The 26,918-nt window shown below is 49.8% G+C and overlaps 1 protein-coding gene across 15 annotated transcripts in view; it reads right to left on the bottom strand.

Annotated features, from left to right (window-relative positions):
• Positions 1–22,523, bottom strand: part of TMPRSS4 (transmembrane serine protease 4) — a 40,018-nt gene extending 17,495 nt beyond the window's left edge. For 2 of the 15 annotated variants that reach the window (XR_015141901.1, XM_086339460.1), the window contains exons 1-3: positions 22,133–22,480; positions 4,243–4,276; positions 1,601–1,714 (exon numbers count right to left, since the gene is read on the bottom strand). Coding sequence is in view for 8 of the 15 variants with exons in the window: in XM_086339460.1 (XP_086195586.1) it covers positions 1,601–1,714; positions 4,243–4,276; positions 22,133–22,165 (181 nt within the window). In the remaining 7 variants the exon portion in view is untranslated. Of the gene's footprint in view, positions 1–1,600; positions 1,715–4,242; positions 4,277–22,132 lie in introns of those variants that run through there. The other 13 variants (XM_086339454.1, XM_086339457.1, XR_015141900.1 and 10 more) reach the window with 12 other exon arrangements.
• Between the last annotated feature and the right edge of the window lie 4,395 nt (positions 22,524–26,918).

Raw genomic sequence — 26,918 nt, 5'->3', positions numbered from 1 at the left:
AGGGTTTGGTTCATGGTCAGGAGCCAGGGTCAGAAAGGGTCAGTCCTGCCTCCTGGGGGAAGCCAGGATACAGTGTCACCAGTTGAGTCCCCAGAAACCAAATGTTGGAGCCCAGCCCAGGAAGGAAGTTCAGGTTACTGCTTCTAGTTGCAGAACCTGGGGGCCCCGGGCTGGAAGTCACTCAGGACCTTCTGGGACAAGGAAAGCCTGACTCTAAATCATGTATTAGTACCTGCCCTGGCTCACCCTGAACCTGGCCCTGACTGCTCTCTCCACTATGGCGGGGCACATGGTCAGAGAAGGTAAGCTCATCTTACTATTAGTTTGAGCCAAACAGGCTTAGGACAACAAATCTGCTGATGCCCACCACCACTCTTGGGTCAGCCAAGGTCTAAAGGGTTTGGGTTTATCTGCATCTCATGTCCCCGTGGGCACCCAGGATGGGTGATGTTTATGTTTTGGATCTGCATTTCCACCGCCATGAGGTGGAAATGGACATGCTCATTTGGGGGCCTGATTGTCTGTCCAGGCCCCTCAACTGCCATATCCCCTTTCTCTGCCTCAGTGCCCAAGTGGAGACTGAGGGGTTGGATCAGATGAGCTCTGAATGTCCTCCGATGGGGCGGAGGCCGCCCCAGGCTCCTGGAAAGCCGTCCTGGCCTGGTGAGCAAACACATGCCCTTGGCCTCAGCCCTACATACGCATGATGACTTCCACTTTTGCACAGCCTAGTTTTTAATCCAAGCACTTTACACATATTACCTCATTGGTTCTCTGATATCCCTCTGATGAAGATAGGGTATTTTACAGGCGAGGTAACTGAGGTTAAGAGAGGTTGGGAGACTTACTCAAGGTCACACAGCACCAAGAAGGGGCAGCACCGGGATCCCCATCCCAGGTGTCTTGAGTCCTAGTCAGGTCCTCTTGGCCCTACTTCCTGGGTGAAATCTGTGGTCAGTACCCTGCTTGGCTATGGTGGGGGGTGGAGGTGAGGGCTCAGTCGTAGGATGGGGTGTGGGGGAGGCTGAGAGGGACAGGCTCTGGGAATCAGGGCTTGCTTGATTCACTCATTTTTTGCCTGCTTGGATCACACTGGGTCTTAGGCTCCAGCCATGGTGAAACCAAAGCTCAAGATGGGGTGAGGTGCTACCCTCCTGGGCATCTTCCCTAATGCCTCTTCCTTCTTCCCCTCCTCACAAGCAGACATGCTCTGCTTCTCCAGCCCCAGAGCTGCCAGAATTCACTCAGCTCTCAGTCTGCAGACCTGGAAAGGAGGAGGCTGGGGGCGCGGCTGCTGCGCAAATTGCCTGAGTAGCTTTGTAACTGGTGCAAACTGTGCTTTCCTGGCAGAAGGAATCATCGGGGACAGAATCCATCTGGGATAGACGGGGGAGGAGTTCATCTCCCCTCCACTCCAAGAGGAAGACTTCGTTCAAAGCAGGGGTGGATTCAAAGCTATATGCACATCTCCTCCCCTCGACTCTGCTGGGGTGGGAGGGGTAAGGATGGGTAGTGCTGGGAGGTGAGGGCAGGGGAGGGGTGGGTGGGAGCTACCCCTTGCTGGGGTGAGGTTGGACACTGGGTGGGGGCTGGGACTTACTGAGGACGGCCACCACAATGATGGTTGCCAGGATCAGCACTGCTGCGATGATCGGGATCCCTACTTTTTTGAAGATCTCCAACGGGGTGTGGGATTTGCGCAGGGGGGTGACATCTGTAGGGGGAGGGAAAGAGCAGTCAGCTCTCAGAGGCTGCCCCTGCCAAGGGCTACAGCCTCCCCACCCTCTGGCCCTGGGAAAACTTTGGGTACAGTTTTGTTTGGTGCTGGGGTTATTCCTGCAGACTAGGCTCAGCTTCCTCAGCGCGTGGACCCCCACCTCCTTTCACTTTCCCGGGCTTGTCCATCTTTCCCGGTGCTCCTCCCGCCGTGGTACCTGTCCTAGGATGTTTTACTCTGTCCAGTCTGACCTGCGTCTGCCCCAGGAGAGGCCCATCCCCTTTCCTTTTATATCACGTGACCTCTTTCCTGGGCTTCCCAAGTGGCGCCAGTGGTAACGAACCTGCCTGTCAATGCAGGAGACGTTAAGAGACAGGATCCGATCCCTGGGTTGGGAAGATTCCCTGGAGAAGGGCATGGCAACCCACTCCAGTATTCTTGCCTGGAGAATCCCATGGTCAGAGGAGCCTGGCAGGCTATAGTCCACAGGGTTGTTAAGAGTCGGACACGACTGAGCACGTGTGCAGGCATCCTCTTTCCCGGGTTAACTTTTGACCAGACTTTGAGCTCCAGGTGTGCAGGGGCTGCCAGCACAGTACGTGCTTATCCAGTCCAGTGTGCTTCGTAGCTCAGTTGTGTCTGAGTCTTTGTGATCCTACGGACTGTAGCCCTCCAGGCTCCTCTGTCCATGGGATTCTCCAGGCAAGAATACTGGAGTAGGTTGCCATGCCCTCCTGCAGGGGATCTTCCTGACCCAGGGATTGAACCTGCATCTATTATTGTCTCCTGCACTGGCAGGCGGATTCTTTACCACTAATGCCGCCTGGCAACATTAATAATGTTATTAATAATGTTATTAATAATGTTAGTGGGTGTTGTTTTTCAAGTTCCAGCAGTGAGTGTTCAAAACTATCCTCTTTCCTGGGGCCGTGGACATGGAGACATTTTGCTCCTTCATTCATGTGCAATTTCTTCATTGAGCACTTACCTCCGGGGATACAAGGTTGGCTGGTTTTCCCAGACGTACTTACTGGGAATTCTTTGATGAGTTCTCTTGTCCAGGGCCCAGAGTCTCTGCCTCCCTGATGTTCTCATGGAGAACATCATCATGAAGGGAAGGGTTTTCTTGGTTTATTGTCTATAAAGTTTACTGTTTATAAAGTTAACCAACCCTCTGACCTGTGAACAGCGTCCCTGCCTGCCTCAGTTCCTTCAGCCTGTCCAGCCATCTGCTGCTAGACAGAGCTTCCTAATACTTTGCTTTCATCCTGTCATGTCCCTGCTCCAGAACCCACAAGGGCTCCCCACGACTTCCATAACTGGACCACACTCTTCTCTGGGCTTTCAAACCCAGTGTAATTTGGCCTCCTTCTCCCAGTCAGATGGATTCCCACTGCTAGTCCTCACCAGCCCTGGTTCCACACAAACAGATTCACTCCCTGGTCCTTGCACAACCTGTAATCACTCTTAACTTCAGGATTGTCACTTGGCACTGATTTCTCCCTCCCGGGCTCCCTTAATTGTTTTCTCGTTTGGCAGTTCCCAGGCTTACTCAGGTGATGGAGCGCTTGTACGTCTGGTGTTCTTTGGGGATACCAGGGAATACTGATATGTTAAATCGCAAAGTAGAAACTAGGCATCATTTTACCTGCTGAAGATTGTATTGTTTGTGATCTTTATTAACCCATGACCCTGAAATAATAAGCTATCAAAGTAAGTGGGTTTGGTCATTTCCTTATGAACCTGTCATATTAATATTTGTTCTCTGCTCACTTTTTTTTTTTTTTTGCTGATCCAGGCTATAAGACATAGGTATCAAAAATTTAAGGAAATGGAACGAGAGGAAAAACAATCCCTCTATATTTGGGAAGACTTTATCTATTAACTCCTTTTTTCTGCTGTAAGTCAGGCAAATACTGCTATTTTCATTTTATATGCTATTTTTTGCTTTTATTTTTTACAATTTAATTAAACTAATTTTTGGCATGTGGGATCTTAGTTCCCGGACCAGGGATCAAACTGGCATCCTCTGCAGTGGAAGTTTGGAGATTTAACCACTGGACCGCCAGGGAAGTCCCTCCCATTTTCTGTTTTACTAGTGAAAGCACTTTTGTTCAGGCTGTTCCTCGGCAGCATGGTCAGACTGTAAACTTCACGAGGGCAGGGACATTAGCTCTTGTATTTATGCTGTAGCTCAGCGTCCAGTCCAGGGCCTGGCCCATGCAGGCTCTCATAGTATTGTTGAAGGAATGAGAGAATGAGGAACTGAACGAGTGAATTAGAGAGTCACTGCCACTAGGGTTTTAGGTTTGTTGATCCTATTTCTCCAGAGACTGTGCCTCTTTCTTATAACGAATCCTGGAGATTACACTCGCTCAATAAATGTTTGTTGAATGATGGATGGGTGTCTCCCGTAGCATTTACCACTTGGAGGTGGTGGTGAGGGTCCTGCAAGAGGGGTTTAGTATCTACTTGGTAACTGATTGAGGCCGAGGTAGACAAATGAAAGCTAGATCTGAGCTTACCGAGGCTGTTCAGGGGTCGATTGATCTCAGGATCCTGTAATTGAAGGAAAAATAGTGAGTTAAGTGAGGGAGCCTTTTAAGCTGGGGCTCTGAACTGAGGGAAGGGCTTTTATCTACATTCTCTTTTCCCTGTTAAGTCTAAGTTGGAGGTCTCCATGATATCTAAATAATTGGTTCAAAATATATAAATCAGTTATGCATTCAAATGACCTGGTACAGCAGATTTACTAGTTGTAGCTACTAGTTATCAATTATTAGAAGCAATTGGCTGCTGGGCTATTGTGTGTTTTACTGAGTTTCTAAGATGATTTTGCTTTCTTTTATGTTTTTGTCCATCATTTGTCTACTTTTATGGATGATATAATTCTTTAGAAACTTGAACAAACACTTCACAAAAGGAGATGCTTCCATGGCCAGTTAAGTGCCAAAAGATGCTTGATATCATCATTCATCAGCCTAATGTAAATTATTATTATTATTTTTACCATGCCACACGGCTTGTGGGATCTTAGTTCTCTGACCGGAAGTTGAACCTAGGCCTTCAGCAGTGAAAGTGTGGAGTCCTAACCACTGGACCACCAGGAAATTCCAGGCCAAAGTAAATTCAAACCACAATGAGCCATGTCTACACAGACACCAGAGTGGCTAAAATTAAAAAGCCTGACAATAACAAGTGTTGATGAGAATGTGGAGCAGTTGGAAATCTCAGACACTGCTGCTGTGAGTGTAAATTGGTATAAATATTTTGGAAAAAGGTTTAGCTGAGTTTACTAAAGCTAAACAAATGACTCTTCTCGGATTCTATGACCAAGAATTAGGGCCAAGAGAAATGAGTACATCTGTTCAGCAAAACACCTGTATAGAAGTCTTCCTACTATATCCAAAAGTCAATCACTGGTGGAATAGATATGTAAATTGTGGTATATTCATATAATGGAATATAATTCAGCAGTAGACAAGAATCAGATCAGATAAAATCAGTTGCTCAGTCGTGTCCAACTCTTTGCGTCCCCATGAATCGCAGCACTCCAGGCCTCCCTGTCCATCACCAACTCCTGGAGTTCACTGAGACTCACATCCATCGAGTCAGTGATGCTATCCAGCCATCTCATCCTCTGTCGTCCCCTTCTCCTCTTGCCCCCAATCCCTCCCAGCATCAGAGTCTTTTCCAATGAGTCAACTCTTCGCATGAGGTGGCCAAAGTACTGGAGTTTCAGCACTAGTGCAAATGCAATGACACATGGAGTAATCTCAAAGACATAATAATAATAAAAAAGAAACTATAGACACGAATATCATTTCATATATATGACCAAAAGGTAAAGGTAATCCATGGTGATAGAAATCATAACAGTGATTATAATGAGGGTTATTGGAAGGAGCACAATGGAGCCTTTTGGAATGTTGGAAAACTGGATCTTGATCTAAGCATTGATTACATGGGGGTATATTGTTGTTCAGCCGCTAAGTTGTGTCCAACTCTTTTGCAGCCCCATGGACTGTAGCCTGTCAGGCTCTCTGTCCATGGGATTTCACAGGCAAGAATACTGGAGTGGGTTGCCAGTTCCTTTTCCAGGGCATCTTTCTGACCCAGAGATTGAACCTGAGTCTCTTGCATAGCAGGCAAATTCTTTACCACTGAGCCCCTACGGGTAAAAATTCATTGAGTTGTACATTTTAGATTTGAGTAATTTACTGAACATATATTATACTCAACAGAATAGACAGAAAAAAAAAAGCAACCAGGACACTAAAGTATTTCTTCAAGTGTAGTCTTGTCAACACACATACAAAAATATATACACAATGACTCTCATGCAAAGTACTTGCACCCTTTCCTGCAATGCAGAGGTTAGGGGAGGGTGCTGCCTAAGTTCATGCTTTCCTGCCACTTGTGAACTCTCTTTTCTTTCTTCCTTTTCCTTGTCTAGCACATGACCGGGAGCCCCTGGGCAGGGCGAGGTCTAGGTCTCCACCCCGGGGCTCACCTGCGCGCTGGCTGAGGTCACAGCCATTCCAGAGCAGGTGGGGAAGCTGCAGGTCCCTGGACATTTCCAGCTGGAATTTCCTGAGTCCCATTGGGGATTGAGAGGGACTCTTCTAATGCCTGGAGGGGAGGGTGGTGATCTAGATTATAAATTGTGGGGTCCCTGGGAGCTACCTGCTCTCATGGCAGACACAGTCACTGGGAGAAGGAGCTTCTTCCTTTCTTCCTCAACTCTGTGGTCTGCTCTGGGGACGTGCCTGGCTTTGCCCTATGGGGGCACTAGGCCATGGGTAGCTGGGGGATGCAGCAGAGATGGCCAAGGCTCTGCAGGGACCAAGTTGGAACATGGGCTCTGCCTCCTATTAACTGTGAGCCTTTGGGCAAGATACTTAACCTCTCTGAGCTTTAGGCGTCCCCTCGGCAGAGCGGGGAAAATGACACCTGCATCATAGTGCTGCCGTGAAATATCTAGTGGGAAGCGCCTGGTTCACAAAGCAGCTTCCTTCCGGGCCCTTCCTCCCTGTGCCCCCAGACGCTTGGCCCAGGACTCTACCCCAGGAACTCTCCAGTCAGGCGATCTCTATTTCTTATTGCCTTTGCCTTCGGTGCTTTGCATCTGGCTTTTACCTAGTAGAGGCCCAGTAAATGACAGCTAGAATTCTGGGCTCTGTACTGTAGCTCCTCTGGGCCATCTCTCCTCCACCATCACCAGGGCCTGCATCAGCAGCTACTTCCAGGATGAAGATGAGAACAAATCTGGTGACTCCCTCCATTTCGGTAGCTACAGAGTCAGGTGATGTTACCAACAGTAATCTACACACAATCAGCAAGTAACAGTCCACAAAGCTCTTTTGTCTAATTCAGTCAAATACAAAGGTGAAAAGAAATAACACTTGTCTGATAACCAGAGTGGTTCAATAGCTAAGTATTAAACAACTATTTGTTGAGGGTCAGTGTTGTACCAGGCACTGCTCTGGGAGCTACGGATTTAAAGACAAGTGAGAAATAATTACAGCAAGGATGGGAGAAGTGCCAAACAAGGTATGCGGGACCCTGGTCTTGAGAAGCTTGTATCCTGAGGTGAGGTGGGGGTGGGGGAGTCAGGGGGAGAGTAGGGGAAGGTGGGGGAGAGTAGGAGAAGTTAGGGGAGAGCCGACCATCAGCAGATAAACCCAGAGAGAGCTGGGTGCTATGCGGAGAGTAATGTGGGTGATGGGAGACAGTGCCTGGCTGTGTGCTGAGAATGGGAGATGTAGGGAAGGGATCATCTTAGAGAGCACCTCTGGTCTGAGGCTTGAATGACCGGAAGTTGCCAGGCAGGCAGGAATAAGCTTGGTGCTGGAGGAACAGAATGGAGATCAGTGTGGCTACAGCAAGGAGGGATAAACAGACAGCTGGTGAAAGATTCAGCTGTGCTTCAAAGATAAAGGCAATGTGTGTGTGTGTGTTCAGTCGCTCCGTCAAGTCTGACTTTTTGCAACCCCCTGGACTGTAGCCTGTCAGGCTCCACTGTTTATGGAATTTTCCAGGCAAGAATACTGGAGCGGGTTGCAGTTTCCTCCTCCAGGGTATCTTCCTGACCCAGGGATGAACCCAAGTTGACCTCAGTTTCTTGTGTCTCCTGTGTCGGCAGGCAGATTCTTTACCAGTGCGCCACCTGGGAAGCCCCTGAAGGCAATGTGTGCTTAGTCGCTCAGTCATGTCTGACTCTTTGAGACCTCATGACCTGTATCCCACCAAGCTCCTCTGTCCATGGGGATTCTCCAGGCAAGAATATGGAGTGGATTGCCATGCCCTCCTCCAGGGCCTAAAGGCAATCGGCCTTCCTAATAGATTGAATGCTTTTGGGTTTTTAGTGAACAGGCAAGAGGGTGGAAGGCTATGGGAGGGGCAGTTTGGAGGGGTATCAAGAACATCCAGTTAGTGGCCAGTCCCCTGTCAAGTCCTTCTTCTTCACAGAGTCTGCCTGCACATAAGTGTCTGCATTGGTTGAAGCAGGTAGGTCGAGTCTCTTTTGTTTATTATTTCAACAAATATTGACTGTTTTCCTTTGGTGGGTCCAGAGTTGCTCTAGAAGCTGAGAGCAGGAACCAAAGAGGCTTTCAGCCTGTTCTTGCTGGGACCTTGAATTCCTCATCTCTGAACTGAAGTGACCTCAGCACCCCGGGCTAATATGCTTTCTGTTGCTATCAACTGAATAGTGGTCATTATACAGAAAAGCCTTACCTTTTAGAATACAAAAGAAAAATGGGGAGAAAAGCCTGCAAACTAGAAGGATAGGGGCTGCGGGTGTTTTGGTCATGACTGCACCCCTGGTGTCTCCTACAATGCCTGACACATTATGGGTAGTTAATAAATCTTTGCTGAATGAAAAAATTAAGGAAAAGATTGCAGTTTTAGGGCTCAGTCCCAAGCTAGCCTTGAAGAAGCTGGCTGTTAATTCGCACAATAGAATATTATGCTGCAGTCAAAACACACAGAGTATACTGCCGCGAAGTACTACGAATGGCTTGAGCAATTTCATATTAAAGGAAAAATTAACTCCCAGAAGACTTCATAGAACACAGAATCTTTTCCGGAAAAAGGCAAGGAAATTATGAACATGGCATTCAGGTTGATTCTAGCACTCTTTCTGGCCTATCAAATATGTACAACTAAGATTTGTTGAATTAATAAACAAAAGAGACTTGCCCACGTCCCTCAGCAAGGAGATCGCCTGGTTAGATATAGGTTATTGCTAAATCCTAGCTTTTGTTTTGGGTGGTAGGTTTATGGAGACTTATTATGTTACTGAAACTAGGGGGTGAGCTCCATACAGTGAGACCTGCATGGGCCAACAGTGAAAAACGCCATGAATCAAGGATTATGATTTATCCAGGGCCATGTATCTGAGGGTCAAAGAGAAAACAAAAATGCAGCCACCTGGCTCTGCTGAGGGGTTCAAGGTGTTAAACTCTCATCCTCCCGATGTTCTGCTCTGATTCCCTCCAGGCCAGGGTAATGTCTTGCCTTGGAGCTGATAGAGTGAAGGGGGCTATGAGGCCACCAAAGACCAGCTGTGTCTCCTTCCGCTTTGCTGGAGGCGTCTCTGTTTATCCTCAGCTTGAACTCAGCCTCTGGCCACAACTGCCACAGCCCAGGCCCAGCCCTGCCCATGCAAAGGCGTTGGCCCTCCTCTTTTGGTTGGGGCTGCTGGTGGGGTCACCTGCCTTATTGACTCAGTCTGCCAGTAGAGCCCTGACTCACAGGGCCAGCCAAACCGGTGTCTGACCCAGGGCTTATCCTGGAATAAGGCTCCTGCTGTCTGGAGTAAAACAAAAGGGCAAGAATCCCTAGGGCCCCGGAGACCCCAGAGCTGGAGGGATGTGGGAGGTGGGTGGAAGTTATTTGACTGGAAAACATTACATTAGTGCCTACTGCCTGATTCTCTCAGAGAATCTTCTTACCTTGCTTCTCAATTGGTGGCAGAAAGACATTAACCCAAGACCTAAATATGGAGGCAGAACAACTTATTCTGCAATTGGGTATTGTTACATATCTTTCATAAATGCCACGAGGATTAAATATTTTCACAACAACCCTGAGAAATTATCCCCACTTTATACAAGAGAAAACCCAGACTCCTATAGATTGAGTGGTCGCTATGGCCCCAGAGTAAGTAACAGATCCAGCCCTTGAGGCCAGCCTCTTGGGCTTGGTGGACTGTTGTTTTCATTTCCCCACTGTTTCAGGAACCTGTTTGGCTGTTGTCAACCGGTACTGGATCCTTCTGATTCTCCACTCCCCTGCAACGAGGTCTTCAGTTCAGTTCAGTTCAGTTCAGTCGCTCAGTCGTGTCCGACTCTTTGCGACCCCATGAATGTCTAGTTGCATATAATTAGCATGCAGTCAACATGTAGAACTTAACTCCCAGCATCTCCCCAGCCCTTCTTCAGTCTGGAGGCAAACCCACCTCTGCATGATTCTTGACTCTGCTAAATCGTCCGTGAGCAGGGCTGAGAAAACCTTCCTCCCAGGCTGAGTTAAGGAAAGGCCTACTACAGTGCTTGGTACCTGGCAGGAGCTTTATTGATTTACTACCCCTTCTTCCCTCTGTTCTTTTAGCTTTGCACCTTTATCACCTGCTCTCCTTCCTTTATTTACCTTTATTTTATTTACTTTCTTTCCTTTATTTACCTCAGCCACTGCTGTTTTGCTATTTTTTTAACTTTTAGTTTTGCACCGGGGTACAGCCGATAAACAATGTTCTGATAGTTTTAGGTGGACAGCAAAGGGACTCAGCCGTGCATATACATGTATCCATCCTCTCCCACACTCTGCTCCCATCCAGGCTGCCACATAACACTGAGCAGAGTTTCCTGTGCTAGACAGTAGGTCCTTGTTGGTTATCTGTTTTAAATACAGCATGTGTGCATGTCCATCCCAAACTCCCTAACTATCCCTTCCCCTCAAGTCCCTGCTGTTTTAGATCCCAAGAAATTCCTGGTTGTATTTAGCTCAGCTCCAAATCACAGATAACTATCTCAGCTGTTTCCCCTCCTGCACAGAGGTGATGAATCAAACAGAAGGCAGCTCTTGTTTTTAAATGGGGGCGAGGATTAAGTGTACTGTAGGAAAGACGAAGACCCAGTTGGGGGAGTATGAGTTCTCATCTTGCCCTGTCTTCTGACTTGCTGGGTGAGCTTGGGCATGCTCCTCGACCTCTCTGAACCTCAAGATGCCTTCAGTAATTGGGAGCTCTCTTTCAGAGATGATGAAGCAGAGAAGAGGGTAACTAACTGCACAATGAAATGGGCACCACCAGGCTAATAATGAGGCAAAGAAGAAGCAACTGCTCACAGAGGCCAGAAAGCCTGGTCAGCTCCTTGGTGTGCTTTCTTTGCCAAGTAGCCTGCTCTTGGACCTCATTTCTCTCTTCTTTTCTGTAATGCTATCTCTTCATTCCTTATTCCAGAAAGAAGTTGGTAGGGGCGCAGAGCTGGCTGATTGGGGTGTAGAAGAATGGAGAAAAGCAGGGGTCTACAGAAAGGAGGTTTCTGGCCCTGATCTGGTCTGTGGCAGCTTCAAGCTCCCATGGGGTCTGAAGCCCTGGCTTCCCATAGTCTCCCTGGGAAAACTTAGAGAAGGGATGCTGCTGTTGCTAGGTGACGGGATATACAGGTCCTCTGGGGCTCTGGCAGGTGGCAGCTAGGTTGCTAAGGCTGGTGATATGGTAGGGAGGGGGGAAACCCAGGGGAGGAGGTGGGGGAAGTTCTCTGGGTGAGCCAGGGGACCCAGAGGCTGCTCCCAGTTAGCCTGCAGAGTGGGGCTCGGCCATCGGCTGGCTCAGGGGCTGCTCTGAGGGGCCTCACACAATTCTGACCCATGAACCTGCATCTCACTCCCAACCTGACGGCAAGCAGTTACATACTGTCCATCCGCAGTCTGATGCCTTTGGCAGGCTGAAGCGAGTACCCTCTCTCTAGGGTGCCTCAGCCATGACAGGTAAGGTAAGGAGGGTGGCTGTGAGTGGGGCTGAGGGATCACGAGTCAAGAGAGGAGAGTGTGAGTGTCCTGAGACGAGCCTGGATGGGAAGCAGCAGCCCTGAGTACATGGAAGGTTCTCAGAGATGACAGATCATGCTGGCTTTCAAGTATCTTCTGAACTATTAGAGCCCATGGCCAGGCAGACCCCTCAGCCATGGCCACGCACAGGTGGGTATCCCCACCCTGGCAAGGAGGGGCCTCTGGATATGCCCTTGCTCACTTTGCTTTGGGCAGAGATGTCCTTATGGCAGCTTGCTTTCCTTTGGACCAACCTCAGTCTCAGTTGCTACATTCAAAACCATTTTGTCTTGTTCTAAGCCCATAGATGCTGACCTGTTGGCAACTTGAGCTGAGCACCTTGGCCCCATCCCAGCTTATAATGGCTCCAGGGCAGGGCCTGGGGCGGAAGGGAGGTGTCGGGTGACCTGCCATTATCCTGTGGCCAGCCTGCTGTTCACTGCCATCAATTAAGAATCAGCCTTTGTGTTCAGGCACAGCTCTCAACTCCAGGTAGGGCCAGGGCAGAGAGCAAAGGTGGCTTACAAGTGAGGAAACTGAGGTCCAGAGGCACTGTGCTGTCTCGCCCCAGGTCACATGGCTGAACATTGTGAAGGGCTGGCGGGAGGTATTAGTACATGCCTGTTGGGTTGAGTCAAACTGAAGGAAGCTGGGGTTCCCCAGTGCAGAGCCCTTGCCTCCAGCTGATTTTGCTGTTACCTGTCGCTCCTACAAATCCCACCTGAGGGCCATCCTTCGGCCTCAGGAGGAGCAGCCCCTTCTCTGCAGCCTCTCTGAGTTCTCCTAGCAATTCTACTTTATTCAGTTTGCTTTCTGACAGTGGCTCCATCCAGCCCACTTTCCCTTCCCTGCACGGTGTGATGGGAAGGAAGGTGTCCCCACCTCTGCACACCCGAGGGCTATGCCTGCGCAGAGCCTGAAGGGGACAGGAAAGCCGCCAGGAGGCAGGCCACCCAGACTGACAGGGACCCTTAGGGGTTTGCCTTTGGAACTGCCTTTTAAGCTAATGGATCTCAAAGCTTGGCAGGGTTCTCTAAACCTTGTAATTTACCTGAACTAAGGAACAGCCATCCGTGATTCAGGCTGAGGTTGATAAAGAACCCCACAAAGTTTATATTGCCTTGGAAAAATCATACTCCCTTGGCTTGTCCTGAATTGTCCTTTAAACTTTAACAGGGAGAGAAATGGTGGGGAGGGAAGAGGGACTTTGGTGTTGTAAAATCTGACTATTTACCTGCGGAGCTCTTTTTTAGCTACTATTTACCTTAGGTAAATCATTTAACATCTTCTGGACCGAGTTTTTTCCTTCGGAACTCAGGTGTGATAAACCTTACTGTGATAAAACCTGACAGTGAGAAAGTTTCCATCAGGTACTTTACGTCCTAGTTTCGATGCACCTTTTCAAGCTCACAGAAAGCCGCATCTGGTCTTCTCCTGGTCAAACAGACCTGCTCATGGTCCCGCTCACTTGGTGTTTGTGGTCTGAGGAGGGGTGTCTCTGCTCTTGTACCCTCTGAACTCTGAGTCAGGAGCACTGGCCTGAACCTAGTTCCGCCCCTTATCGACAGTGTGATCCTGAGCAAGTTACTCAGTTTTTCTGTTTCCTTATCTGTAAAATGGGGAGAATACGATCTACTTCACAGGGTTGTTGGTGAGGATTAACTGAGGTGACGTACACAGTGCTTTGATGTACAGAGGAACTGTTGATGTTGTTCAGTCACTCAGTCATGTCTGACTCTTTGCGACCCCATGGACTGTAGCCCACCAGGCCTCTCTGTCCGTGGAATTCTCCAGGCAAGAATACTGGAGTGGGTAGCCATTCCCTTCTTCAGGGATCTTCCTGACATGAAAATTCACCCCTCCAACATGCCCCGGAGGCTTGGGGAGCAGGACTCCCCGCAGCAGTGGAGGAGGGTCTGAAGGTGGCTTCACAGGGAGGACTTCACAGGGAGGACTGAGCGGAACTGATTCTCAGTTCCCAGCGGAACTGAGAACTGATTCTCCCTGTTCCGCATGAGGCCAGAGAACCAGCTTCTAGTGGGCTGGTTTGGCTGCTGCAGCAAAGAGCTGCCATCTCCTGGCTGAAGTTTGTAGTCATTCCGGGATCTCTGCCTGTGAACCCTGAACTCATGATCCTGCAAACGGTGCTTCAGCGCTGCTTCCGTGGCTGCTCCTCATCTATTACTTTGGAGTTGTACAACGTGAAGCTCCTTTCCCGCATTCCCATTGTTATTGTTCAGTCACTCAGTCGTGTCTGACTCTTTTGTGACCCCATGGACTGTAGCCTGCCAGGCTCCTCTGTCCATGAGATTCCCCAGGCAAGAATACTGGAGTGGGTTACCATTTCCTTCTCCAGGGGATCTTCCTGACTCAGAGATTGAATCCAAGTCTTGTGCATTAGCAGGTGGATTCTTTACCACTGAACCACCAAGGAAGCCCCCTGCTTTCCTGCCCACTCAGATGACACTGGGAGCGCTTGGTGAAGTTTCTCCTTTCTGGGCTGCCGTTTTCTAGAGGAGACTGTGCTTCATGCTGGATGGATGGAGCACGGGCCTCAATCAAGTTATTTAGCCCCTGGTGGCCTCAAGGATGTGTGTGTGTGTGTGTGTGTGTGTGTGTGTGTGAGAGAGAGAGAGAGAGAGTGAAAGAGAGAGACAGAGACACAGATAGAGCTAGACAGAGATTCAGTGTCTTCCTTTTAATGAGACCAAAATATGCATAGCATATAGCACATTGCCTATTACATAGTAGGAATGCAATAAATATTAACAACAACAACAACAACAATAATACTAATACTTTGTCCATTCAGTAAGACACTGTTCTGGGACTGGAGATATAGCAATGAACAAGTAGGCAAAGTCCTTGTGCCCATGGGGTATATATTGTATTACTTAAATTAATAATTCACAATATTAATATAGAACCTAGGAAGGGCTTGACATAATAGATACTAAAATATCATTAATTATTAATGAGAAAGCCTAGTAGAGGGTCTAGCATGTGTGTAATAGGAGCAGAGCAAATGGTAACTATTTTATGGTTTCATTAGGTCAACGGTTCTGACTTTAGGAAAGGAATTGAAGGATGAGGATGCCCTGGTGGGGAGAATGACCAGGGCAGTTAGGGGACCTGAAGTGATGTCATGGGACGTGTGTGATCTTTCCATGAACAAAGATTGGAGGATGCAGGAGCCAGAGAAGTGAAGATTTCAGGTGGCACAGATGTGGTCCTTTAAAATATGTAGGGCTGGACTTCCCCAGTGGCTAAGAATCTTCCTGCCAATGCAGGGGACATGAACTCCATCCTTGGTCTGGGAAGATTCCACATGCCATAGGGAAACTAAGCCTGTGTTTCTCTATTGAACCCGTGCTCTAGAGCCCAAGAGCTGCAACTACTGAAGCCCGTGCACCCTAGAGCCCGTGCTCTGCAGGAGAGAGAAGCCACCGCCATAAGGAGCTCACCTACCACAACGAAAGTGTAGCCCCTGCTCACCACCACTAGAGAAAGCCTGCAAAATCAAGACCCAGGGCAGCCAAGAATAAAACATAAATAAAAGGTTAAAACACGTGTAGGGCCATCTCAAGGTGGAGGCAAAAAGGATGCTGAGGACAAATGGGGCCAGTCACATAAAGATGGCTTTCTCTTGGCAAAGGGAAGATTGTTATGAACCACGGAAGGACTATGAGTAGAAGCTGAATCGTGAAGGAAATTTCCGTTCTAGACAAAGGCAAGGCCAGTGAAGCGCTCTGGGGAATTCTGGGGGGATTTGGCGGAGCCCCAGAGGTTGCTGCAGCAGGAGGGAGGCAGGAGAGGAGTGGATGGGGGTCACAGTTCTTTCAAATACTGCAGCTCTGGCTTTTTCTCTGTTTTCCACGTGGGGTTCTATATTAGATTTCAGAGGGGCCAAGGGCTCTGAGGCTGAACCAAATTTCGGGAAACCACTTATCTGGAAGACCTCTAAAGTCCTTTCCTTAGGGCCTATGATTCTGAAGAGCTTGCTGTTAATAAGGAACTTCTGTTACCTCCTTGCCAGATAAGATAGTCCTAGTGCTGATTTACTCATAACATTCTCTCTTTAAATCAATTTTCTGTCCTTAGTGATCTCATTGTAACTTGCTTTTCTCCTAGGTAGCATCAGGCATGAACCTTGTCCTAGGCCTTCTTGAAAGTCTGAGTTAATCGTGCCCACTGGCTTCTTGTGTCCCTGTATTTTATTTCTTCCTTAGTGACCTTTAGTAGCTTAGCAAGGAATGCAGTCTCCTTGCAGAAATGACATTGTCTTTATTCCATTTGGTTGTACCAGCTGATGCAGTCTTCCCTAAATGCATACTTTATTATAAAATTTATCAGCTTCTAGATAGGAAACTGGGGCCCTCTGGTCTTACAGTTTCTAGTTTAAGTTCAGGTCTTATGGGTCCACATCTTCGAGGAGATAGGACGGCAGGACGGAAAAGCAGGGGACTGGATCCCCAAATCCCAGAGCTTAGGGTCCCAGCCCTGACTCCTCTTGGCTAAGTGATCCTGCTCAAGTCACTTGAGCTCTTTGAGCCTCGGTCTCCTCATCTGTACAAGGAGGATCACTACATCTCAGAGAGCCGGGGTAAGAGGCAGAGAGATTCTTGGGACTTCCCTGGCGATCCAGTGGCTAAGACTTCATGCTCCCAATGCAGGGGGCCTTTTCGATTCCTGGTCAGGGAACCAGAGCCCACATGCTGCAACTGAGAGTTCACATGTTGCAACTAAGCCCTGGTGCAGCCAAATAAATACATATTGAAAAAAGGATTCAGGGTGATTCTGGATATGAATGTGCTTCTCAAGCCAGAAAATGCTGCTCTTGCTGTGTTCAGGTGGAGATGAGATGCAGCTGCTATTGTTACTATTCTCTTTAGAGTGTCAGTGATTCTTTCTCACCAGGGTAGGTCCTCTGACACCCTGGCAGGACCCTCTTCTCTGGGGATCAGAGGCATGATCATGCATGTAGTCCTCAGTGTCAGGGTGGGAATGGAACGAAGGTGAGGTGGGGTGGCCTCAGCTACGTTGTTCCCTTTCTGTTTCATGTCCGTGGGTGAACAGATGCTCTGCTCTGCCTGAGGTGGGGGGAAGTAGTTTTCCTTGCTTCTTGGAGAAGGAAATGGCAACCCACTCCAGCATTCTTGCCTGGAGAATCCCAGGGACAGAGGAGCCTGGTGGGCTGCCGTCTATGGGGTCGCACAGAGTCTGACACGACTGAGGCGACTTAGCAGCAGCAGCATTCCATCCATAGAGAGCATATGGAGCACATGAGCTTAGATTTTGGGTGTTCTCTGAGTCTCCCACCGTGTCCTGCCCGTGCATAGTACATACTGTATGCTCAAGGAAGCACATGCTGAATGCATGCATGCATGTTATATAGGCAGAGACTGACTGCAGGAAATGCCTAAAGCATCAGCCACACCAGCAGGCAGAGCCCCTGCCAGCCCGGTGTGCTGCACGTTTCGTGACGGAAGACGCTGCTGACACCCCTGGACGTGGGTCCACCCCTGAAGGGGTGCCAAAGCAGCCTCTTGCTCTCTTCCTCAAGTGTTTCTTTCTCCTGCTACCCTGTGAGAGTTTCCAGTTGCGTGTGGATTATGCGAGGAAGCTGGAAGCTGCTCTGGGAAGGAGGAGTGGAGAGAGGTGTTGCGGTTTTGAGTCTCAACTCTTGTTTACGAATTTCCCTGCTGTGATCATGACAGAGCTGCAGGCTGTGAGGTGGATTTAATCACGTCGCACGGCGATTGCCACATTGGCTGTGCTCAAACTCTCTCTTTCTTATCACTGGGGTTTCCAGGTGGGCTCAGGCCTCATCCCAGCCCCATCTGGGATGAAAACAGCTGGGGAACACCTCTGGTGGCATCTGGGATCTTTCCATTCAGACTTGGATAATCTTGTTTTCAGTGTCAAATAAATCAAACTGCTAGGTACAGGGGTTCCAGTCTTTGGTCATTTGTTTGTCCTTTGTTAGCAAACATTTATCAGGTGCCTATTCCGTGCTAGGTCCTATGGTAGGTTTGGGGCTAAAAAGATGGAAAAGACACAGACCTGGGCTTCTATATACAGGGGTAAAGAATCCACTTGCCAACGCAGGAGACAAGACAGGTTTGATCCCTGGTCCAGGAAGACCCCACATGCTGTGGAGCAACTAATTCCATGTACCACAACTCTGGAGCCTGTGCTCTGGAGCCTAGGAATCACAACTACTAAGCCCACGAGCCTTACTGAAGCCCATGAGCCCTAGAGCCTGTGCTCCGCAGTAAGTAAAGCAACGAGAAGCCTGCACACCAAAACTAGAGGGTAGCCCCTGCTCGCTACAACTAGAGAAAAGCCGCGCAGCAGTGAAGACCCAGCACAGCCAACAACAAATAAATAAGTAAAAATAACAATAGAGACACAGACCCTCCTCTCAAAGCTCACAGTCTGGTAGTAACTCTGATGTTTATAAAATAATGTGGCAGATGAATGCATTTCAGGTTTTGGGGAATCACTGTTGGGGTGGATCATTGCTTGGGCATTTGAGGTACTTTTTAGAGGCAGATGTTTTTATTTGAGCAAGAAGGAAGAGAGAGGGGAGGTGAGCTGTGGAAATCTGAGAGGCCTGCCAAGATTTTCAGGCCTGAGAACACCTGTCTCCAGCTATCCTGGGTTAGTTCTGGGCTTCAGAAAAGTTTGTCCAGAGTTCTTGAGCCCTGTTTTTGGTTTCTTCCATGTTCCCCCTCTGTCCTGAACTAATCTCGCCTCACTTCCCATATTTAGCTCCTCAGTTTCTCAGTCTTTGTCAAGGGCACAGATGTTTGCTGCAGATGGCCGCTGGGGTCTCAGTGGCACAGAGCGGCAGCAGGGAGGGTGAGGGAGAGGCCGGGGGCAGGACCAGGCCTGACTTCTAAACCACTTCTCCAGGTCCTCAAACCCAGGCACAGAGCTCTACCCCCAGGGCTGGAGGGAAGAGCCCTGGGAGACAGAAGAGGGCCTGGGGCTGTACATCCACCTTCTAGCCCACTGTTCCCTCCACCCGGCATGGCCCATCTCCCTGCAATCCAGCTCCTATGCAGCCCTTGGCCTCTGCTGACCTCTAGCCAGGCTCACACCCTGGTCTGGCTCTGACAGCTCCTGTGTGTCTCATCGCACCTGTGATACTCAGTTGTTTGGTAAAACTCCTGTTTCAGGAGTGAAACAGATTGTTGATAACCATCAACCCCTTCCTACCCTCCATGTGCTCTAGACGCTGAGCTCCGTGAGTGCATGGCCCACGTCTGCTCTGTCACCAGCGAGTCTAGTGTGGGTACAGAGAAGGCACAGCACCCATTTCTTGGGACGAGTTGGGGCTGTGCCAGGTTCTAGGGGTGGCTCAACCTGAAGCATGAGCACCCAGCAGTTGCTGGGACTTCACCCTGGCCCAGCCCCCCTGAACTCCAGGGCAGGGTGGGGACCCCGAACCTAATCTCCATGGAGAGCCTGCATGACACCCCGAGGGGCCCAGACCCCAGCTTCGCCCTCTGTGCTTGCTGCGCCTGTGCCCTTTGCTCCAGCCACTGCCCCCGCCCCCTTGCCACTGCACTGCCATGCTTTCTGCTATTCACATGCACTTCTTCTTGCCTGGAGAGAGCCTGCTTCAAGGTCAAGTGCAAGTACTGTCTCTTCTGGGACGACTCCCCGGCTACCCCTAGAGAGAATCTGCTGCCTTCTCTGCTCCACCGGTACCTCGCACCTTCTCTGGTTATTGGATTGCTCACACTGCCTTAGGATCCTTTGCTTAAGGAGCCGCCCTTCCTCTGGATTTGAGCACCTCCAGGACAGAACCCAGGCATTGTACCCTCTTGTTCCACTTCCAGCCGTCTGGAGGCTGGCCAGTAGGAGGGGCTGATTAAATGGCAGTTGGAAGGGTGCAGCTACTTTGGGGGTCACAGCAGGTGGGGGGCCTGGAGAACAGGAGGGCGCCTAGCCCTTCTTTGCCTGTCTTGCTCTCTTGGGTCTTTGCATGGCCCAACTCTTCTGTCTACCAGCCAGGAAGGCACCACGAGGACTGAGTGGGCTCCTGGACTCAGCCTCTCTTTGAAGTGGACACCACTCATGCTCCCTGACCCCCGCTGCCAGCAGGCTGCCCGCTGACTGGCCACTTTCCTGAGTCCCACCAAGCCCAGTAACCTCTGGGCCTGTATCAGTAGCAAGTTAAGGAGGAGAGGCAAGGAGGACCTGCTTTCTCCAGGGTAGCCCGAGGGTTGGACTGACCTCAAGTGTTGAGCCCTCTACTCCTGTGACTCATAGTGTATTGGGGCCTCTTGGGCAGTAACCAGTTAAGACCAGGACGGCTAGTCCTCCCATCCCAGGCTTCCCTCCAGGGCTCAGCTGTAGGTATCAGATACCAAGGGACATGTTCCCCTTGAGGGCCGAGGCTCAGACCTCTTCCCAGGGCCCTCTTCCTCCCTAGCTCCTGTCTCACTGGCACATCTGGTTGAATAGGTTTGAGGGAGAACCAGTATGAAGACAAAGCCACAGTGCAGGACCTGGTCCAGGGAGAGGCCCTGGGGTGTGGGAGGAAGAGGGAAGGCTGTCTCATCTCTCCCAGGGCTGGGAGCTATAGTTGTCTGGGCCTCATTAGAGGAAATAGCAGGTTATGAGGCACAGTGGTTTAATGGTTAGCTCGGGGACTGGAAGCTCGCTGGGTGCCATCCTGATTTATGGCCTCACTGTTGCCTGGCCTTTGGGGACCCAGGCTTGGCCCCTCCTCCCCAGTGTGTTCACCTGCCCCAACTTGTTCACACAGCAGTGAGCACCCAGCTCCTGCCCAGGGCAGCGGAGGGTCAGTGTAGGTCATGCCCCCCGATCTGCCATTCCCTGGAGCAAGTTCTATTTAGTCATAAAGTCCTGACTTCTGCACAGGGTTCCCTGGTTTACAGAGGCTATTCTCATATATCACTAGGCTAACCTGTGTGTATGCCTAGGGGGTGGTGTGGATATTTCTGTTTTATAGAAGGAGACGGTGAGTTTCAAAGTCTCGAGACTGATAAGCTCACAAAGGAGCTGGCCATGCGACCTTTGACTCTGCAGGTAGTGCCCCAGCAATCTGCCATCAAAACTGCCTCCTGGGACTTTCCTGGTGGCTCAGTGGTAAAGAATCCACCTGCCAATGCAGGTTTGATCCCTGGTCTGAGAAGATCCCACATGCCATGGAGCAACTAAGCCCGTGTGCCACAACTGTTGAACCTGTACTCTAGAGCCCAGGAACCGCAACTTCAGAGCCCACAGGCCCTGGAGCCCATGTTCCACAAGAGAAGCCAGTGCATTGAGAAACCTGTGCACGGCAATGAAGAGTAGTTCCCGCTCACCATAGTAGAAAAAAGCACAAACATCAATGATGACCTGGCGCAGCCAAAGTAAATAAATAAAACTATAAATCAAAAAACTGCCTCCTATGTGGCTCCAAGTGACACCAGAAAGCTGCCAACACTCAGGCAGGCTGGTACCGCTCCCTCCTCCATTCTGAGAGCCCCGCAGGATGGAGCTTCTCGGCACACAGGCTGGGCGTCTAGGGATGGGACACGGGAGGGTGTGCTTCGATCCTGGCTGAATTACAGAGTAAAGCGGTGAGCCCTTCCTGGCCCCGGCTACCCCAGCCCTGGGGCCGGAGTGTTGCCAGACAGTCCAGAGGAGTGTCACGGGAAGTGCTCGAGAGTCAGGAGACCAGCACCTGAGGGGCCCCAGCAGATCATCCCTTTCTCCCTGGACATAGTGCTCCCCCCTCCCCTCCCCTTCATTTTCATGCTGGTTGTTGGCAACTGTGGCATCTTGTCCAACAATCGGAGAAGGAAGGTTCCCTGGGTTCCACCTCCTCCCCTCCTTGTCCTCAGTTATCCTCCCTGAAAAATGGGATTGATTCTCTTCACCCCAAGACCGTGGAGAAGCTCTCAGTGTTCAGAGGAGAAGGAGAGCAGGCAGAGCCAACAAAAGAGACAAGTAGATCTCCATGGCACCCTAGATTGTTCTAAGTCAGTGCTCTACTGTTTTCTTTAAAAAGAAATGAGTCAGTTTCCCCACAGAGGGGGCAGAGGGCCACCATTGTGTCAAGACAGTCCCTCGCCATTGGCAAGGTGGTGCCAGTCTCCAGCCAACAAGCCAGGAGACCTTGGGTAAGAGAGAGGCAGGATTTAGGAGGGCTGAGCTGAAAGGATAGCCTCGGCTTGGCTGTTGGAGGGAGGGGAGGGCAGGTGGGGACCAGGGTGACTTAGGTGGGACCTCTTTTTTCACCTGGAAGGTGCTGCAAAGTTGTGAGCTGATGACCTCTTAGGCTGCCTGAAGAGGGGAGACCCTCCCTCTCCCAGTCCTTGGAGCCCCCACACTTACCACCCTGGCTCTTCGATCTTCTGAATTTTCCATGGCCTGGAGCTGAGGTCGCCAACCCAAGTCAGGATGAGGGTCTCTCGGGACCGGGCCCTGGCTGGCCAGCAGGTCAGCGATCCCCAGGCAACATTGGCTGGAGGAGCCCTAAGTGCAGGGCAGGCCTTGGTGGTTCCCGGCGTCCAGCATCTCTATCCCCTGGCGTAGCTGGCGCGTGCCTCCCACTGCCGTCTTCCAGGAGTGATTTGGGGAGTGTGGGGCAGGTCAATTAAAGCAATCCTCCAGGTAAAGTTGCCAAACTGGAATGATTATGTTTTGTAACCTGACACCTGTCTTAGTTAGGGGCTGGAACAACACCTGGAGTCATTCCTGGGACCTTCAGCCTCAGAACAGGCGACACACCTAGATGTCGTAAAGGCCTTCCCGCCTGAGTGGCTTCCACCCAACTGGGTGTTGGCTGCCGGTGATGTTAGAAGGCCCTCTCTCTCTCTATCTCTTCTAGATGAGTGACTTCTCCCTGTGTGGGTGCTGTGTTTGGGGTTGTGGGGAGTTAGGATGACAGAGTTTACTGCTCAGTGGAACCAGATTGTTGCCATGAGTGGAGCAACCGGATTGGAAAGTCCATGGAGAAGAGATTCCCTCCTTTTTCCCTGGACTGTGGGGTGACGCTGTCCTGGGTAGGCTTATATATGGGGTTCCAGTCAGCAGCCCTTCTAAGCATTTCTTAGCCCCACCAAACCAGTTATTACTTTTGGGTTGGCCAAAAAGGTTTTTTTTTTTTCTTCTGATTTTTCTGTAACATCCTATGGAAAAACCCAAAGGAACATTTTAGTCAACTCAATATTTTGGCTATTACTCTTGGTGCTCTGGCTTGAACACGGGTCCCGCTCCTCACAGCGTCCCTGCTGATTCACATCTTGCCATATTCTCAGGGTTGGAGTCACCCCTTGGCCAGTGGGGTGTGCAGAGAGACCTTGGGACTGCAGAACCACACAGCTGGAAGGGATTTGGGCAACCGTCATTTCCCATCGTTTTTATGGGTCAGGAAACTAAGTTCCAAGTTCCCAAGGTCACACAGTAAATTAGTGTTGGTTTCTGAACAAATCCAGATCTTCGTCCATTTCTCAGCCTGGACCCTCCCCAGGGACCAGCCCAGGTTAGATCTGTGTATTGGGCCATCCATTGATAACATGCATTTATGTATCATCTCTTTAGTTCTCACCACAACCCTGTCAAAACTCCCATTTGACACTGAGGAAATAGTAGCTCATGGAGACAAGGGACTGGCCCCCGAGTCGTACTGGGCTCTTGGCAGTTTTGAGTCTGGCTCAGGATTGAATGTAGCACAGGTGTCTGGAAGCCCTGGGTAATGGCCTGGGGAGATATGGCCCGTGGAAGACCCTGGTGAGCTCTGAGCAGGAGGAGGAGTATGGGCTAGATTGAACAGTTTACTGGCCTAATTTTGGCTGCTCCGTGAGGTATGGCCTTGGACTTGCCTCTGAGCAGCAGAGATCTGAGCTGGTCTGAAGTGTCTCTTGAGCCAACCACTTTCCCCCAGTCAAGGGTGGTGCCTTTAGAATCAGAAGTTTTGGGCAATGTGAACAGCCCGTGATCTTAGAACAGGCGACATCAAGGGACAGGCTATGAAGACACAGGCAGGCATGTCCCTTTCAAGGAGGACCCAGCAATCAGGCAGTGGGAGGCCAGTGGGTTACCCTGAACCAAGCTTTTCATGCTTCTTATATGTATCGAGCTAAACATCGGGCCCCAGGCTTGCATCTTCTCACTGGGTTCTCAGGTGATGAACCAGGAAAGAGGTAGCTGCCTGGGCAAGAATGCTGCTGGGCGAGGCTGGCTGGAGGGCTGATTACTCAGGCCTCCTGGCTGCAGCTCTAGGGCAGCTCCCAGGGTCTGGGAGCCGGAGGAGAGGCTGGAGAAGGAGATACGTGGACAGGATGAGGCAGGGTCCTTGCAGGGAGGAGGCTCACAGTGTGCAGGTGGAGGTGTCATGGCCTGCAGAGAGTAGAGGGCCCATCCTTCCAGGTGCCTGGGGCGGGGGTGCGGGACCAGCTGGCTGGATGTTCCCCGCTCCCCCACCTCCGTTCATCCAGAGGCAGCTTCATCTCTCCCTCAATCCCTTCCTGTCCTGCTCTTTCTGTTTTCTAACCATCTCTTTATATGTGTGTGTGTGTCTGTGCTCACTCAGTCATGTGACTCTACGACCCCATGGACTGCAGCCCACCAGGCTCCCTAGTCTATAGGATTTTCTAGGCAAGAATACTGGAGTGGGTTGCCATTTCCTTTTCCCAACCAAGCTTTTCATGCTTCTTATATGTATCGAGCTAAACATCGGGCCCCAGGCTTGCATCTCCTCACTGGGTTCTCATCCAGTTGGTTCGATCCCAACCCAGGGATCGAACTTGTGTCTCTTATGTCTCCTGCATTGGCAGATAGTTTCTTTACCACTGTGCCACCTGGGAAAAGATGTATATGTATATACATCAGTTCAGTTCAGTCGCTCAGTTGTGTCCAGCGACCCCATGGACTGCAGCATGCCAGGCTTCCCTGTCCATCACCAATTCCCAGAGCTTATTCAAACTCATGTCCATCGAGTTGGTGATGCCATCCAACCATCTCTTCCCCTGTCATCCCCTTCTCCTCCTGCCTTCAATCTTTCCCAGCATCAGGGTCTTTTCCAATGAATCAGTTCTTCACATCAGGTGGCCAAAGTACTGGAGTTTCAGCTTCACCGTCAGTCCTTCTAATGAATTTTCAGGACTGATTTCCTTTAGGATGGACTGGTTGGATCTCCTTGCAGTCCAAGGGACTCTCAAGAGTCTTCAACACCACAGTTCAAAAGCATCAATTCTTCAGCGCTCAGCTTTCTTTATAGTCCAACTCTCATATCTGTACATGACTACTGGGAAAACCATAGCTTTGACTAGACAGACCGTTGTTGGCAAAGTAACGTCTCTGCTTTTTAATAGGCTGTCTAGGTTGGTCATAGCTTTTCTTCCAAGGAGCAAGCGTCTTTTAATTTCATGGCTGCAGTCACCATCTGCAGTGATTTTGGAGCCTTCACTGTTTCCAGTCTCTCACTGTTTCCATTGTTTCCCCATCTATTTGCCATGAAGTGATGGGACCAGATATACATAGTGTTTATTTATGTTTGACTGTGCTCTTTGTTGCTATGCATGGACTTCTCATTGCAGTGGCTTCCCCTGTGTGGCTCTAGAGCACAGGCTCTGTAGTTGTGACACACTGGCTTAGTTGCTCCACAGCACTCGGGATCTTCCTAGACCAGGGATTGAACCAGTGTCTCCTGCACTGGCATGTGGATTCTTCACCACTGAGCCACCAAGGAAGTCCCCCAGCCATCTCTTTAGAGTCCCCTCCTTTTTCCTTCCTCCTCCCTTTCCTTTTGTTCCTTTTTTATCACTTCATCTCTTTTTCTGACATTTTTCTCTCTTCCTTCTTCCTTTTGCTTCTGGTTCCAGTCCGTGGGTCAAGATCAGAGGACGTTTTGCCATGGCACTCATATGGTCCAAGCTTCAGAGCCCCTCCCTGCATGGCCCCTGTCAGGAGCCCTGTCTTGGTTCTGTGTTCACATGGTCATACTATTCTGTAAATTTTGCAGCAGATTTTTGGGGTATTCTTTTCCGTAAAGTGAGTCCCTCGAAATATATCAGCTTCAGGCCTCACAAAATCTGGCTATCACTTGGTCAAGACTGTGGGCTCTGGTCCAACCGCTGATTATGTAGACTATGGGCATTTTATTTAATCCTGCTACATTTCACCATCCTCATCTGTAAAGTGTGGATAATCAGACTGGCCTCATAAGACTGTTACAGGATTAAATGAGATATCCATGTCTGGTACCTAAAAAGGATTTCTTGAATGGAGCTATTATCGCTATTGATTTCACAAAATGTATGTTCCTCTAGCAGAGTTCCTGCTAGAGCCAGGCACTGGGGATTAGGAGATAAAAGACGCAGTCTCGCATGCACATACCTCATAGTTTACGGGAGGGGATGTGACGCATCCATAAATCATTCTAAATTAGTAAGATGTTCCAGTAAAGGGATAAAGAAAACTCTTTGGGGGTTTGGAGAGTTTTTCCTCTTTCACTACCTTCTTTCCTTCCCCTCCTCCCTCTGTCTCTCTGCCCCTCCCTGTCTTCCTCCCACCCTTCTTCCTTCCTTCTCCCTTCCCCCATTTCCCCCCAGGACTATTTTGCCTCTATATATAATAGGTAAATACATATGTAAATATTCAATAGTATGGTCTATCACTTTCTTTCTTTCTATAGTTCCTTTTGGAGAAGGAAATGGCAACCCATTCCAGTGTTCTTGCCTGGAGAGTCCCATGGACAGAGGGGCCTGGTGGGCTACAGTCTATGGGGTTGCCAGGAGTTGGACATGACTGAGCAACTAACACACACACACACACACACACACACACACAGAGTCTATCAATTGCTGACTGTTTCTGATTGATTTGATTTTCACATCAGCACCCATCCACCCATCCATTCACATGTGCCCACCCAATCATACAACCATCCAACAAATATTTTCTATAGTTACAGGTTATGATATTAAAGGTACTGTGATGTTAGACTATGTGACTGGAGAAAATATAAAGCTCTTGCCCTGGAGGGCTCAGCCTGCCCAGAGACTGCACTTCCCCCACTAAAACAGGAGCTTTTGAGGGCAGCAAGGTGTATTGATCGATTTACTCAATCAGTAAATCTGCATTACAAGGATCCTGGGTGATTTGAATGTTCCCTTAA

Source organism: Bos grunniens, chromosome 15 (genome assembly GCF_055505025.1).
Source record: "Bos grunniens cultivar Pamir isolate PY7600 chromosome 15, Bosgru_T2T1.0, whole genome shotgun sequence".
NCBI lineage: Eukaryota > Metazoa > Chordata > Mammalia > Artiodactyla > Bovidae > Bos > Bos grunniens.
The sequence above is the reverse complement of the archived record's forward strand: the minus strand, read 5'-3'. Positions and strand labels throughout refer to the sequence as shown.